This window comes from Nyctibius grandis, chromosome 9 (assembly GCF_013368605.1).
Source record: "Nyctibius grandis isolate bNycGra1 chromosome 9, bNycGra1.pri, whole genome shotgun sequence".
Classification (NCBI taxonomy): Eukaryota; Metazoa; Chordata; class Aves; order Nyctibiiformes; family Nyctibiidae; genus Nyctibius; species Nyctibius grandis.
In genome coordinates, this window is record NC_090666.1 from 6931977 (window position 1) to 6948426 (window position 16450).

At 37.1% G+C, this 16450-nt stretch overlaps 1 protein-coding gene across 5 annotated transcripts in view; it reads right to left on the reverse strand.

Moving 5' to 3' along the window:
- Positions 1–16450, reverse strand: part of RFTN2 (raftlin family member 2) — a 36118-nt gene that overhangs the window by 12088 nt on the left and 7580 nt on the right. For all 5 annotated transcript variants that reach the window (XM_068408150.1, XM_068408153.1, XM_068408152.1 and 2 more), the window contains 4 exons: positions 14402–14714; positions 10445–10645; positions 5350–5471; positions 4105–4208 (listed from right to left, as the gene is read on the reverse strand). In XM_068408150.1, coding sequence (XP_068264251.1) covers positions 4105–4208; positions 5350–5471; positions 10445–10645; positions 14402–14714 — 740 coding nt within the window. The remainder of the gene's footprint in view (positions 1–4104; positions 4209–5349; positions 5472–10444; positions 10646–14401; positions 14715–16450) is intronic.

Genomic DNA, 16450 nt, shown 5'->3' on the forward strand with positions numbered 1-16450 from the left:
TTCTTTTAAGAGGGATGAAGAGCAACAGAGACTCTTTTGTTAAAACACCAGCAATTTGCCTGTCTGCTTATGCTGTATGGGCAATAAATTTGTCCTCTTATTATATGTATATATTTAATAAGTCCCCCAAAACAATCATCAAGCTAGAAGATAACTAGTACTGCCAATGCCTCCTATTTTTACAGATCTATTTTTTAAATGCACGAATGTTTTATATACAAAAGCACTTAGAATTAAGGTTAGACAAAGTTTTCTGAAAAATCAACGAAAGGAGCAAGATAAATTATTTTAGCCCATTTAGGTTTTCTCCATTTCCTGAAATAAAGTTTTGCACTCCTTTGGAATTGCACAGCATCTAGACTCTCAGTTATGAGACAGACACCCACTTGGGACAGTAAGTCTCCTGGCTTAAAGGATCTGTTTAATGAAAATAAATTATAAAAAAAAAACCCTTAGAAGTAATTCTAATTTCAGACCACAAACATGTATGAAATTCTACCAACTCATGATAATATCATATTAGTAACTGCAGTAGCACTAATTTACCAAAGTATCTTCTCAAATACTTTTTCCACTCACTAGATTTAACTCCTAAAAGGACTATTAATTTTATCCTTGTTACATAGCTTCTGAACTTGCATAATTACTGTCAAATTCTTGTCTTGAAGACATTTACCTAATAAGCTGTACGTCATGCAGGAGGCTCTTCAGGTCACTAATATTATTGTGGGTCTGTCTTGTATTTTTTGGCCAGAAAAATCTTTATTGACCACTGACAAAATGTAAATACCCAAGATATGTATGGACACAACAAACATTGCATCATGTGCACTTTTTTTTCCCCCATGCTCTTGTTTTCTCATATCCCTGGAAAAAGAGAATTGATGACAGAGAGGGGAACTTCTGTGGGTTTTACAGTGTGAGGACTAAAAAAAACCCCCAAAACCCCACAGTGCTTATTTTTCAAACAACATCGCACAAAAAAGCAACTCTGCATGTTTCAAGAACATGACATCTACCATTGCTCTATTTGTAACAGCAAAGACAACATTCTCAAGGAAATGTTTCCTGCATCCAACATGATTTAGCCTTTGTGGTAGGAGTTAAAAGGACTAAACAGGGCTAGAGACTGTTGCCCCTGCCTGAAACAAGACAGTGATCCATGATATTCAGCTACCACGTAGTGTGACACTCCCTGCAACAGGACATTTTATTTTACGGAGAGGAACGTCTGTAAAAAAGAAAAACGTCAAGCAGCAACAAAACCATGCAGGAACAGACATTACAGCCTGGCATTTTTTAAACTGTTTCAAATCCTAACCACATAAAACCCAAAAAAGGAACATGTCAGTGCATGACAGTCTGTCACACCCCAGAACCTGCTAGCCTCTTGGTCACACTCTTTGGCTGCAGACAAGCAGTGGGCATAATGGCTAGGAACAGATCACCGAAGATCTGAGATGAGGGAAAGTTTTGCAATAAATTAGGAGAAGAGGAAAACAGAGACTAGAGCAAAATATAAAGGTGAATAAAAATGGGGAGCTGGCTGCCCTGCTAACATATTTTATTCTTAAATAGAATTTTCTTTATATACTTTGTCCAAATTATTTTTTTTAAATAAATATGAAAACATGATTTTGCCAGATCGTCCCAAAGTGCTGCTCATTTTGTTTGTTTGGTGTTTCTGAAGCCTGTTAATATTCAGGCTGGGTTTTGAGGTCAGAGTTCCTGTCTGGGAAAAGAACAGCTGTTCAACAGCATACAGCGTCCTTCTTTACTGAGACATTTAACTTGCATTCCTAGGATAATCCACCACCACAGTAATAGTATCTTTCATATCAGACACATAGTAACCATCCAGGAATTTCTTTTCCTCTTTAAATACCAACATCAATGCCTAAAAATAGTATTTATCAATCACTACTTAGCATATCAGGATAGAAACACATTCTTCTTTGGACTCTTAAGAATTCTAAATTCCTAATTAGGAATTATTGTTCATAGGCTTTCGTGGTTTGTTTTTGTTTGGTTTTGGGTTTTTTTTTTGGTGTTTTTTTTCCTTTTTCTTGAAAAGAAAACTGAATAGCTGTATATTAGATACACGACAGGCACACAAAACACGATTTATCCTATTTCTTCCAAAAGTATCTCTCAAGCCACACTAGGACAACAAGTATTAGACAATTCACGCAGACACCTACCCAACGCTTTAGGCCAAAAAACAAATGCCTTTTCTTAGTCTGAATTATTCTAGTGTGGATACAAAATAAATACAACTTCAGATTTGGCCAGGTTACAACCTCCTTTTGCATGATCACAGCTACTAATGGGCTGGTTGTTTCACATCTAGGAAGCAACGCTACTTCGGACATCTAGTGCAACTTAAATACCTTGCTAGTATATTACCTTCTTACTAGTGCAAGGAACAGGTCTGGTCTAATGAATCTGTTTGCACTTCCTCCAGTATTTTTTCCTTTATTTTTCCTATAGCACTTAGCTTCTTTTGAATGGCCCTGCCTTTGCTCTGCAATCTACAGGGTACAAAATAGCATCATTTTGCCTGCTGCAAGCACAGGCTGATACTCACAGAGTGGCTGATCAGCAGGTGCTCAGGACAATCTTGTCCCTGCTGTCCAAACCCTACAGCGATGGGTACAGTTACACTGCTTGTGGGATAGAAGAGGTTTGAGGTTAAAACCTCTGTCTCACCCTATGACCCACAGCACACCATGACTACTAAAATCTTTCTCTCCCATTGTCCACTCACATTTGGATCCTGAAGGCTTACTCTCAAGCTCTAAGATTTGGCCAAAAATTTCAACTGTTCATGAAAACCAGGCTCAGCAGTTCACATACCCTTAACAAGTCACCCATGTTCAAAACTAATACACTTAGACTACAAAGGGTTTTTTTGAAGAAATGAATTAAAGGATAACCATTTTGTTTCATGTTCTGAAAACTGCTTCTGTCTGGAGCAGGAGCTTTACAAGTTCAGAATTTCATAAACTTCAGCACAAAACAACATACAGAGACCCTTAAAAAAACCCTCCTTCTCACATGGATGAGTTGATTTAATTCTGTCAAATCATTTGAACAAAATTCCACTTTCCTGAAGCAGTTCTCTTAGAACATTTCATTCACGTCCTTTTTCATGCTGTCTTGATTTAATACAGTGAGGTTTGGATCCAAAAGATTACTGAAGTAACCCACACTCTTTCCATCGTCCTTAACGAGCCCTAAAGCCATGCCTCAGTACATTTGTTTGTTTTCAAACCTTAGCAATCTTAATCTAATGGGAGAAGAATTAAACAACAAAAGAAAAAAACCCCCAAAACCACAAACAAAGACAGAAAGAGAGACAAGAGGTGTATGCTTAATCCAGTGTTTCATTTGCCATTTTTTAGCTTCGTACTGTGAAGAAAAGCACAGTACTTTTTTTTTAAAAAAAAAAAAAAAGACACAATCTGGAACCTTATAGGGGGTCCAGTTCTGTTACTTAGCTCCTCCTATGTACACAGATCACCCTCAGTCATCTAAACAAATATTACTGTAAGACAACTGAAACACAGTAGTTTGATACTATATTTGAAATTAAGCATAATGTCTACCTTAAAAAAAGATAAGCAGCTCAATAGCTTTCTGGATTAGCATTCTCCTCTTTAATTTGCAATAAATACTGCATGACTGTCTTGTGACAAGATGACTTCCTACAAAGTCTAAACCAGTCATTCACCAAAGTCCTAAATTAGTGAAACATTTCAACACTTGTTTGAACTTGAAGGATATGAGTAACCCCACTGCTGCCCCATTGTTGCAGACTGGCTATGTGATAAGAAGTTTCCTAAGTAAAAATCTTTATTATTTAGATATCAACAAATTATTTTAAATTCAGGATTATTGGTCTAATTTGAAACTCACTAAGTCAGCAGTCCTAAAACAGTGTGGTAAAAAAAGATTCCACTGTAATGCTAATTACATATTAAGTTTTACATGCAGTTACATTATTAGCATTTTTCTTCCAGTTACATTTAAGTATGCAAGTAATCACTTGATAATTCTCAGAGATGTATACACCAAAAATGCTCTAATCTATTCTTTCAATACCTGTCATGTCGTATGATAGGCGTAGGCAGGACACAGGTCAGGAGCCATCCAAACTCAGCCAGCGTGTGCAATAAAGGTCCATAATCTGTTTTAATTTCACACCCCTACATTAATAATTATAAAAAGTAGTAAAGAGACTCTGTACAGGTTTTATTTGCATTTCTACACATAAATTACGACAACTCTCCTCTCATTTATAATGAGATAATCCTTTGAGATGACATCAAACTGTGTTGTTTGGTAGAGATTTACCATTTCCAACTGAAAACAACTTGAAAAGTTCAAGACTACAGAAGACCAGGAAACAGAGCATATTAACTTTAGGTATGAGCCCTGATTCAGCAAGACATTCAAAGCACATTTCACTTGTTAAACTTGTCATGGTGCTAAATTAACGCCCAAACCTTTTTAAACACCAAAATAGGTGTCTCAATTGATGTATTTAGGTTCTTACTTCACATGTGAATAACAAGCATCTCACCTAGCTATATACTTAGGTTTTTGGGGTTTGGTGCTTGTTTTTTTTGTCTTTTTTTTTTTTTTTTTTTAAAATAAATATACAAGGTCTTAGTTTTATGCTGTTTCTGTTCATATCGGTAAATGTATTTACCATTGAATATTTCAAAAGCAAGACCTTAGCATCCTGCAACAATTACTTTCAGATGTCATTAATTCATACCAATAATCTTATAATATTAAAATATTAAAAAACATTACGTAATTTTACTGCTGTATCATGCTACAGTAGTACATGTAAATTCATTAGAAAAAATGAAGTCTTTCATATTTAGCAGTAAAATTTTACTTATACATCTGAAAACCATACTCAATTCATTTGCTATCAATTTTTTCTTGTTCTGTTTCTAGTTTTTGCTATTTTCTTACCCTTTTTATTTAAAAATACTTCAGCACATTGTCAGTAGACCTGCACTTGCTGAAATTATGTCTAAATTGGTCTGAAACACCTATACTTTAAAAAATATTTTCTTTGGTGGTTGTATTTGTTGGTACGAACATTTGTAAATGTCAGGCCAGAATACCTGAGGCATATTTCTTTTATGCACATTGACCAGTGGCCACAAGCCTGACTTCATTTTTATGACTCAAGGCTTTAGTTTAGCTTATTCAGGTGACTTCAAGAAACCATCCTGAATGTTTATCAAACATGGGTACAAGCATTCTAAGGGGAAAAAAAAAAGAAAACTAGAACTAGGAAATTGCATTGCTAAATAATCACCGATTTACCTCAATGACTGTCCATTGTTCAACAACTATTGCATCATTTCCTTTCCTGTTAGAACCTGGAACCCCAGCACCTTCTTCTTCGTAGATAAATAATCCTTCTAAAGATTTGGGTAAATAGTCTCCTGTGAACATAAGGACAAATATAAACTGAAATATAAAGTTTTAAGTTGATACCTTACTGAGATATACACATGGTTTTGTTTTTTCTCATTGAACAGTCCTCTCAAATAAAACGAACCGAGACAACAAGTAACTCAAATTTGTGGTTATTCTGCGTCTAGTTACAACTTGAAAGTATGCAAGTCAACTTATTCAAAGCCCTTTTTTCTTTACAAATTGAAATATGAACCATTTCATTTTCTCAAAAGCATTAGCCACTTCCATGCTTGAATATGAATTCTAATTTCCGGTATTCGACATATCCCCCGCAGCAGATGGGCACAAACCCTCTTTATTCAACTTCAATATTGGACACTTGACAATAAGTGGGGCTTTTGGGGTGGTGGGAGAGAGCACAATGATAAATAGGGCATGTAGTGCAAAGCCTAGCTACTGTTACTTAAATAAATATGTAAATGGCCACAGGAAGAGCCTGAAACAGAAGTAATTGCAGGAAGATTCCTGATGGGAAGGAAGCATCACAGCACAACTCCCTGACTCACTTGTCGAAGCCTGACAGTATCCGGCCCTCCCAAACTAAAGCTGTGCATCAGATACCGGTTCGTTTTCTGGTTATGCTTCTCCCAAGAGCCACCGGGAAGCCTTTTGGGCAGATGCACCTTGACAGTTGACTATCTTAAACTAAATTTGAACAGTAAAATTATGTAATCCTCAGAATATCCGATTTAAATCCTCTCCACTATTGCACAAAGAGAATGTAAAGAGAGATTGTTTTTGCCACAGCTTCAGGGAAGGCAGATAAACCTAAAGGAAAAAAAAACCACCTAGCAAACAAAGAAAACTTATGTAACACAACTGGTCTGGTTTTAAAAATTGATCAGATTGACACAGAAGTTGTACTGCGTAAACCAGGAATTCCCGTTTTTGAAGAACGCTTGTTAATGTACCATAAAATACCAATTATTTATTCATACCATTTTTTACTATATTGCATGTAGCAATTTATGTAGTTTTAGTTATGATTAGATAATTGCATATATCTCTCTCCCACACATTTGTAGTGATATTGGACTTTTTATTTTTAGATTACACATAAATATAATGTGATTGTACATGGAACTGAATATATGGCTTCAGGCACAAACATATGAATATCTGCACAATTCCTAATGATTCATAAATACTCAATCTTATAAATTCATGAACTTTGACCTTTCTTCAGTGTTCAGGCAGATAATTGAAATGGGCAGTTCACATACAACATGTTAGAATATTTCTTTTTCTATCACTGTTCTAACATGACAGAGTAACTCTAAAATTTAAAGTTACTGACACAAGACACCTCCACTCAGTAGTAATTTGAGACAAACTGTTAATTCATAAAGTGTATCATGTCAAAATCACCTCTATTGAAAAAACATGTGCAGCTAACTGGTTCACCTGCTCATTCTGTCAATTACAAGAGTTTGTCTTTGTTAATATCAGTAAAAAAACACAAAACCTGCTGCATGACAGATAATACAAACCAGAAAAAGCAAAAATATTGCCACAGCACTCCTACTAATCTTAGGTACTTCTATGATCATGAGAGCCTCCAAGGCAGCTACAAATAGAGGAAACACTACAATGATCCAAATGGCTGCTAAAAAGAGAACCTACCTGGATTATTTTTATGACTGCATCCTCTTTTGGCAGCAGAACACAGAAGCTGGTAATTACTAAGAACTGACAATGATTTTTTAAAAAATTCTTTTGATGTTAAAACTTCCTCCTGCCTTAAATTGGGTATTACATTTTGATCCTGGTAGCAACAGAATTCTGCTGACTCTGCAGAACATCTGCAGAGTTCAAACCAGAGGAAGACTTCTGCAGCTACCCAACTTGTATCTGATGTTGTATCTGCTAAAGAAACCTCAGAGTCTAAAAGCAAAGTGAAGTGATGACAATTAGATGTACATGCAGACATATAAGAAGTAATTCTAGAAATGAGTGCAAGTGCTTAAATACTTTCTCTCCCCAAAAAAGCATTTTAGGTTTCCCTCTGTTTGGATGCCAAACTTTTACCTGGTTATAAAACTCTCCAATGTTCACCTCAAGAACAAACATTTTAGCTTAAGAACTCAGTAGCTAAATTAATTTCTTACTGTGGTTACAGACACTTGATTAGCTGCAGAATTCTATCCACATAGTGAGCTGTGCCTTTGAACATATCCAGTTCAATTCAGCAGTGTCCCACCCATGAGTCTAACCGAAACACGTATCAGTCAAGCAGGGCTGAAGCAGAAGCACCAACTGCTGCAGAGACAGCATGAAATCCCTAAATAAGTCATAACCTGGTTATTAAAGATGGGATAGTTATTCACACAGAGAAGAGCAGACAGCTACAGGGGAATGGGAAGACTGCGAAACTGTTGTTGGACAACAGCTGCAAAGATTAATTTCAACAGCTGCCAAAAACACCCCTCAGTGAATTGTAACGTATCTCCAGAGAGTTATTTTCCAGCTCTAAAAATTCTGTATTGAAAACTAGGAGTCCGATTTCTCACCTCTCCTCCCCCAAAGGAAACTTTGTTCTTCCACTGACTTCAATAGACAGGAATTATAATTTAAGAGTAAAAAAGATGGCCAATACAAACTGTGCCATTAGACTGTTTATGTGCATAAAATGTGCAGTTTGAAAGGGACCAGCTGCCAAATTCAATCTGAGGTAAATACAGTGATGTCGATGTGCTTGTGTTCCTCTGACAATCACTAAATTTACTTTATTACAGAGCTACAGAAATGCAGTGATTCACACTCAAAACTAAACTGAGAACAACAAAAACTGAGTTCTTGTAATTTTCAGGGTCTGATTTTTGAAGAACCCTTATCATCCAACTTCCAAAGATTTCATATGTTTTAACTTTTTTTTGTAATTTAAGTCCTTCAGCATTTTCTTTTTCTGATGTTCTGGTTTAAAATAATATGCTTGTACTAACTTAGCACTTAGTAGATGCAAGACATGAAAGGATCCAACCAAAGACAAAATATCACGTTAATGAAGTATAAATTCTAAGTTTGGTATCAAACAACATTTATTACAATAATTAATAAATTCTGAAACGATTAACTATGTCAGATTCTCTTGGTCTGTTCCCCTAGCACTACAGTACTACCATTTTCTTCACATTATTTTCAAGTAATTGCACAACAGTGCTACATACTATTTTTTGCAACACTTCCAATTTCTGGCTTTCAGACAAATTCAGTTCAAATGGACATGAATCTCTTAATCACATATTTTACCAGCAACAGACTTTTAGAGTTCAACAATACTTCAGCCAGTAAACAGCTTCTCCTGTTGTCAGCAGTGGTACAGCACCGTCTCACAGCTCTGCCAAGTGCAGGATCTGGGGCTCAGCAGGGTGTGCAGCGATGGGCCTGGCCCAGCAGCAGCACTGCTGACAGCAGGCTTGTGTCTGTTCATCAGGAGGATGAAGGCTAAGAACTCCGAAAGAGCTAGTCGGATCCCTCCAGAACCGAGATTGAACTGAAACTGGCAGAATGAACAAGGAGATTTGAAAGTCCTGTGGGCTGAAGCTCTATCATTGTAGCAATCTGAGTGTTAATTGAGCTGGTAGATCCCTGCAGAAGAGTGCAGGAAGCAGGAGGGACCAGGGAAGACCTTTCTCCCAGCTATGTGAAAAGGTCCTGAAGGATCTGCCTACAGCTGAGGGCAAGGACAAAACCAGATTTCTCTACTCTCTGCATACATCTACACCTGACCAGAATAACCTGCAGAAACATCTTGAAACTTCAGATCAACAGCCAAATTTTAATGCAATTTGGTGATTTGGAAAGAATTTTTAAGCCCAGCACAGAGCTGGAGAAAGCAGGAAACACGGCAAGTCTGACTTAGGTGTAATGGTACAGTAAGCGCTATGAGAACTCAAGGTGATCTTTTGTCTCATTAGAAACATCCAGAGTGCAGCACAGTATCTACAGTGAGCAGCAGAATATGAACATCAGGGAAACACATATCTAATGATTTTTTTTTCCCATTACCTTTTCCTTTAAAAAACAAAACTAGCGCAAAAGGTTTATTTCATTATAACACTACACTGATTTCCTTTGGAAATCACAGAATCACACAGAATCACAGAATCACAGAATGTTAGGGATTGGAAGGGACCTCGAAAGATCATCTAGTCCAATCCCCCTGCCGGAGCAGGATTACCTAGACCATATCACACAGGAACGCGTCCAGGCGGGTTTTGAATGTCTCCAGAGAAGGAGACTCCACAACCTCTCTGGGCAGCCTGTTCCAGTGTTCGGTCACCCTCACCGTAAAGAAGTTTTTCCTCATATTTATGTGGAACCTCCTGTGTTCCAGCTTGCACCCATTGCCCCTTGTCCTGTCAAGGGATGTCACTGAGAAGAGCCTGGCTCCATCCTCTTGACACTTGCCCTTTACATATTTATAAACATTGATGAGGTCACCCCTCAGTCTCCTCTTCTCCAAGCTAAAGAGACCCAGCTCCCTCAGCCTCTCCTCATAAGGGAGATGTTCCACCCCCTTAATCATCTTCGTGGCTCTGCGCTGGACTCTCTCTAGCAGTTCCCTGTCCTTCTTGAACTGAGGGGCCCAGAACTGGACACAATACTCCAGATGCGGCCTCACCAGGGCAGAGTAGAGGGGGAGGAGAACCTCTCTCGACCTGCTGACCACACCCCTTCTAATACACCCCAGGATGCCATTGGGAAATCCTCAATCTGGTAAAACAAAGCAGAAATTTCAATTATTCAGAGCTGTAACTGCCCAGAAAACAAGTTACTTCCTTTTCAGGTATCAGATTCTGTAATTTCACGATGACTATCTGAACATGTTTACATATTGCCCTTCACACCAAGAAGCAAAACATGATCTACTTTTTGAAAATTATGTGGTTCTACGTAAATGAGTAAAAGCTTCACGATATTCTGGGATAGTACTCACCTTTAGAAGTTTCCCAGTGTACAAAAGAATCAATTAAGGACAATCCTTGTTTATAATAAAACGTGGTTAATTCTAGCCAGTCTGCTTCCAGTGTACTAATAACTGGCCCCTTTCTTGTTACTTTCATAGACAAAACACCTTCATGATAGGTCCAGCAGGTAGAATCATCATCAAAGACATTGAAGACTGTATATAGCTTGTCTAAGAACAAGAAAAAGGAAGAAGAATGAACCTCTGGAAGACAGTGCTCCAAAATAATAATAAAAGAATATTATTTTCTTTCTTCAACATGGTTTTCTAATTCTACGCAACAGTTTTAAGAATTGTTTACTGATGTGACTGTACTCAGATCGAGTCCTAAACACATTCAGGACAAGGTGTGAGAGGGGCACACTCTGGGATAGGAGAAAAATTTGAACATATTACAGTTGGGTTGTCACTGGACCTTTTAGGTAGGTGGGTTTTGCACAGAGAATATACTAGAGCTAAGAGAAAAAGCCAGTGGAAACAGGCTTCATTTCTTCTACTCATGGAACTTCTGACTACAAATATTTGAAATTAGTGTAACTGAAGATTAAAGACAATTTTCTGAATTTTTAAATATTAGGGAAGCCTTGTACAGTATTGATTTTTAACCATTATTTTCTGAAGATTACTTAAGTACCGGTATAATTAGTTGCTTCCTAGCGTTTCCCACATATTAACTGATGAGTGTGTGAGTTAAGCACACAAAACCTGCATATCCTCAAATGCTTTTTATATCTAGGAATTAATACAGTGCTGTTGATACCAGACGGTTCAGTTTAGCAACAGTTTAGCAAGAGTAGGCCTCAGAGTTAGCAACCGTTTAGCAAGAGTAGGCCTCAGAGTAGGCTCTAAAAGGCCTGCTCTGTGTTACCTTTACACAGAACAAACTTTCCTATCAATAATTTTCCTTTTAGCTAGAATAATAGAGAATAACAATAGGTTCTGAAGCAAACTGTATGTTTTGTAGATAGAGTTTGTTTATGGGATTGATAACAAGGTTCTAGTAGACAATGATTCATGCTGTTTACCCTTAGTCCCAGAAAACCAAAGGTCTCTGCTAATTATAAAAGGCCAAAAGACAAAACAAAACCGTAAAGAACAACTTTGTGATGTCTAAATTAACTTCATTCATAAACTCTTGTGTCAGAGGAGAGAGAAGTCCAAAACGATATCTTCTTGACAACACATGTACTTGTAAACAAGAAGGCCTCAACCACGCTTGCGCACAAGCACGATTAAAGGGGGATTGGGACCACCATCGACCCCCAGAGACCACCCAAGACCCCTTCCCCAATTTAGTATCCATGCGTAAAGACATTATGTAATGCATTATATAACGTGTTATGTATAAGGGTTTTTTTTGGAATGCGTGGGCTTTTCTCGGAATTGTGTATATAAGGAGCAAGCTTTTGTTCTTAGGTGTGCCTGATAGGAGGAGATATCCCCCATGCACCCAGCTGTAATAAACCAGTGTCGGCTTTCTAAACTATCATTTGGTTTGGAGAGTTTTCTTGGTTACTATTTTTCGGTAACACTGTTACAAGAACAGAGTCAAAAACAAGCATTCATCAAAAATTAAAACTCACAAATCCATAGCATTTTAGGAAATAATTGGTGACAAGTTATGAAGTCCTACCTACATAAACGTATTCTACAAATACACTTACATGTATGTCACTGCTGTGGAGGAATAACACAAAGCAGTTGCCAAAAAAATGCTCTCAGACTGTCTCATACTTCAACATCTGAGCAGCCTAAATCAACACAAGCAAGTCTCTAGGAAAGCAGAAGTATTCACATTGCCAAAACAAAGGAACTTGGTTTAGATGACCCCACTTAAGATGCTAGCCTCTCTAGGCTCCAGAAATAGAAGGTGATTTCCAAAGTAGGAATTGGACTGTAAGGAGTCTGCATCAGTCACTGGGAGAACCCCTCTCTGTTTTGAGAAGCATTACCATATCCACTGCAAGTAAACATCAGGTGCCTGGAATAAGGTGGAGTAAATTCACGACAAAATTTTGAACTCTATCAGTAAGAGATGACTCCTTTCTATACAGTGTTACTTCATCACCTCCACAGGTGACTGTATTAGCATAAGTGTGTTTATCCTGACAAACCTTGATTTCCTTTGCCATTTAGTAAAGTGAGATCACTTTTATATTTGTTCTTCGGGGGGGGGCAAGTTTCCCGATACAACTATTCAATTGCTCACGTGTATTAGAAATTTGCCTCTGCAAGAAGTGTATTTGTAAATAGTCAAAATTAGTATGTCATGACCCCCAAACCTAGAACTCAGACACAGTTTTGCTTCTTTTGAGCAGACCTAAATAGAAATGGCATACTGAAGTGGCAGTACATACCTACATGCATGTAAGACTTTCTTTGAAAATTCACATCAGGTTTTTTTACAATGATGGTCATATACATTTACAAAGAAAGGGGGTGACGTTTTCATAAGTTTTGTCATATGAATTCCAATAACTTTACTGAATATTTAACTAGCATAGAGAAGCCTGGCATGTTCTTGCCAAAGTTTTTTGAAGAATTTCCTGAGAACACTGCATGTAGGGGATGCACTGGTTGCTAATCTACCTGGTGACCCAGAACCAGGAGGTTTTGCTTACAGGATTTCTATTTTGCTACATTTAGCAAACCCACTATTTCAAGCTGTAAGGAAAGAGTTAAGCTTTAACAGATCATCCTATAAAAGCTCAGCATGCTGTACAAGAACTGCTTTAATTCAAGTGTTAAAAATAAGAGGGACATTGATTACCTCAGTGCTTAGAGTCATTATCCTCACAGTCTACAAACTGGAGAGGGTGCTTAACTCTTAACAAGAAAGTGAAAAGGTTGCTTTTGAGAGCAATTAAAACACTCTGGCCCATCAGGGAAGAACCTATTACGTCAAAATGCAGTCTGACATGAAAGTTTCACGCTGGCTGCTTTCTACACAATACCATCTTGCATTAGTTCTCATGCTTTAGATTACTTCTTCCTTTTCTTCCTAGCAAACCAGGAGGCCTTAGTGCTTCAGTATCAGAAGTCACTGTTTCAGGCAATCTCACACCAAATATCTCAGATTTGTCTACAACCAAGTCTTCTACCACAGCACCAACATTTTTCAATGATACTTTTCCTTCCCATAGAATTTTTTAATGCTTACTTTTCTCCAGTGTAAATTCATTTTTTAACAATTATCCTCTCTTTGATTCCATGGTCAATGCATTAATTTAAGTGATCTCTTTCAGGATGCTTCTTGAAGGCATGTTAACCAGAAAGAATCCATTATTAACGGATTTGTTTGCTGTACATTATGTGAGCTGGCAAGAAGCACGTAAAATTACAGCTCTAGCTGGAAGGGGCTCTCTGTTGTCAGTTTTGAAACAGGCAGGAGAACTGGAATCATATTCTTGGAAATCCATTACATGTTTATGATTTAATATTAAAAGTAAGTGAAAACTTTATGAATTTGGAAAAAAGGTTTTAAAACAATTGCATCCTTCTAAAATAAGATTTTTACTGCCACGTATTTGTTATACGTGTATCAAGCAAAAGAGCTGTTTGCACCACAGTTAAAATCAGAATTACACTGTGGGCGTTTTTTTGGGTCTGAGTTTTTTTTCCTTTTTCTTTAAATTACAAACTAGAATTTTAACAGTACATTTGTAACATTCTATACGAAAACTGGAATATCATTTTAATATATTACCACAGTTCACACATACATAGAGCAAAAGGTAAATATTTCTTCTGTTTTCTCACCTGACAACTTTTTTAGAAATATATACGCATTTAAGGAAGGTGCATCTTCCAAAACCAGTATCTGACACAACAGAACATGCTGTTCTGTTATTTTTTTTCCAACATCTTTTTAAAACAACAGCTCAATAAAATACCTTATTTCTGCAATAAATAAGCAGCATTTATTACCTTCTCCTTTTCGTGCTTTAACAGGGCTGACTTCTTTTCCAAATTGTAAATCTGCATCCTGTAACAGACCACTTTCTCCTTGTGTTTCCTCCTCCATCCCACTCTCAGATGAGTGACCACTCAATGTCCCTTCATTCCAGCTTTTATAGTTCTCATCAGAATTTTTTCTTCTGTGTTCCCTATTTCTTCTGCCCAGCGTTGACTCCAGCTTGGCACTTCCATCTGTGCTCATTCCATTACAGGCTTTAGGTTGAGGAAAATGTTGTGTCACAAACCCCACAAACTTCTTTCCTCTTTTAGCAGCTTCGTTAACCTGTATTTACAACAGAAGTTTATCTGCAAAGTGATTTTAGAATTGCATGTAACTTATGTTTTTAAAAAAGCTTCTATATACATGTCCTGTTTAACTAAACTGCTTATTTCCAAGGACATAGAGGCACAACACTGTACTCTAGAAGGGTGGCTTGTCTTTGTACGCTGCCAAGTAAATGGAAGTCTTCCAGCATGTCTTTGGACTCAAGCCAAAAAAGGTGGCCATCACTGGTACTGCCTTTAGTGTATACAAAATCCTTCATTTATAACAAATCCAAAGTATTTTACTTGCTGTGTTGTAGTGATAAGCAATATACTGGTGCATTAAGTAGTATTGTTTCTCTAAACATGTGATACCAGTCATACTAAAATTACTGACCACTAGTACTATAGAAATATATATTTGTCATGTGTCATGATTCATTATCCCCTGGTTTCCTTAGAGGTTACTCAGCTTCACTATTACTGAGAATAGTGAAGAAGCAGGGAAAGGAGGGAGCTAGAAGCAAAGTAAAACCCTCAGCTCTGCTTTCAGCCAGTGGTGGGTCTTTTTCTCTGCACTGAAGTCTCAAAACACAACTGTAGAATATGTGCCACCTGTGAGACGTGCCTGTTCTTGGAGAGAGGGTTTTTTTCTGGGATAAGGAATGCTGCCATTTAGGAAGGTGATCCCACTGACATCTTGTGCTACTAGCTCCCCTGTGCAATAAAGCCTTCCCAGGAAAGTACAGAAACCCCAGCCCAGAAAGAAGAAATTGACTGGGAAATACTGGATTAGTGAGGGCAGAGACGGAAGGATCTCTACCCAGTTAACTCACATTAACTACTAATAACAGAGTGAATAACACTCAAATATCTGATGGTATTACAACCCCTTTTTAGTACCACGACAGACTGAAATGCTACTACCTATTATTATGTATGTACAGCAATGATATGATATGCCAATCACTGAGATTACACAGAGCTGCCGTGTCTAAGACAACCAAAATAATTTAAAATGTGACAAGCAACATGCAGAAAAAGAGGTAATATGACAATCTTTTTCCTGAAATGCCACAAAGTCTTATGGGTTCAGATCTTGTTTAAAAAAAAAAAGAAAATTAATTTGGTACTGGATTACTGCCTCAGTCTTTAAAACACTGGGAGCATTTTAAAAATCAAATTATTTTCATACACTACTTGTGTTCCAGATTTGCTTGCAAGACTGAATCACTGCTAATTTCAACTGTACTCTTCCTTTAAATGTTTGTCTGGTACACTATACAACCAACCTAGCAATATGCATATAGTATAAATGTGTAATGACATCCCATTTTAAACTTGTAACATCTGAAAATTTCAAAACAAGCCATTTAGAAATTTTAAACAACTCTGTGATAATTTCAAAGATCATTAAAGATCTCCACTATGCTTTTTCCTTTACTTCTTTCCTTGGCAACTAATGTAAGAGATATCACTCTGTTGTAATAACAATAGTTTCCTGTTTCGCTAAGTCTTCAATTTTGCAGAGGAAGCGAAACACAAAAAGAACTAGAGCTTGCATTCCAGTGGAAGCTTAGCTTTCTTTAATGATACAATATTTTCAAAAGCTGTGCCAAGTAAATATTTAATACAATTATGGTGTATTTTGTATTTCTGTTAGAAAATGAAAACATCTTTCTTAGAAACTGAACATATTCATTAGGAACACCTTACTTAACCCAGAGCAACATAAAACTTCAGATTTTGTTTTAC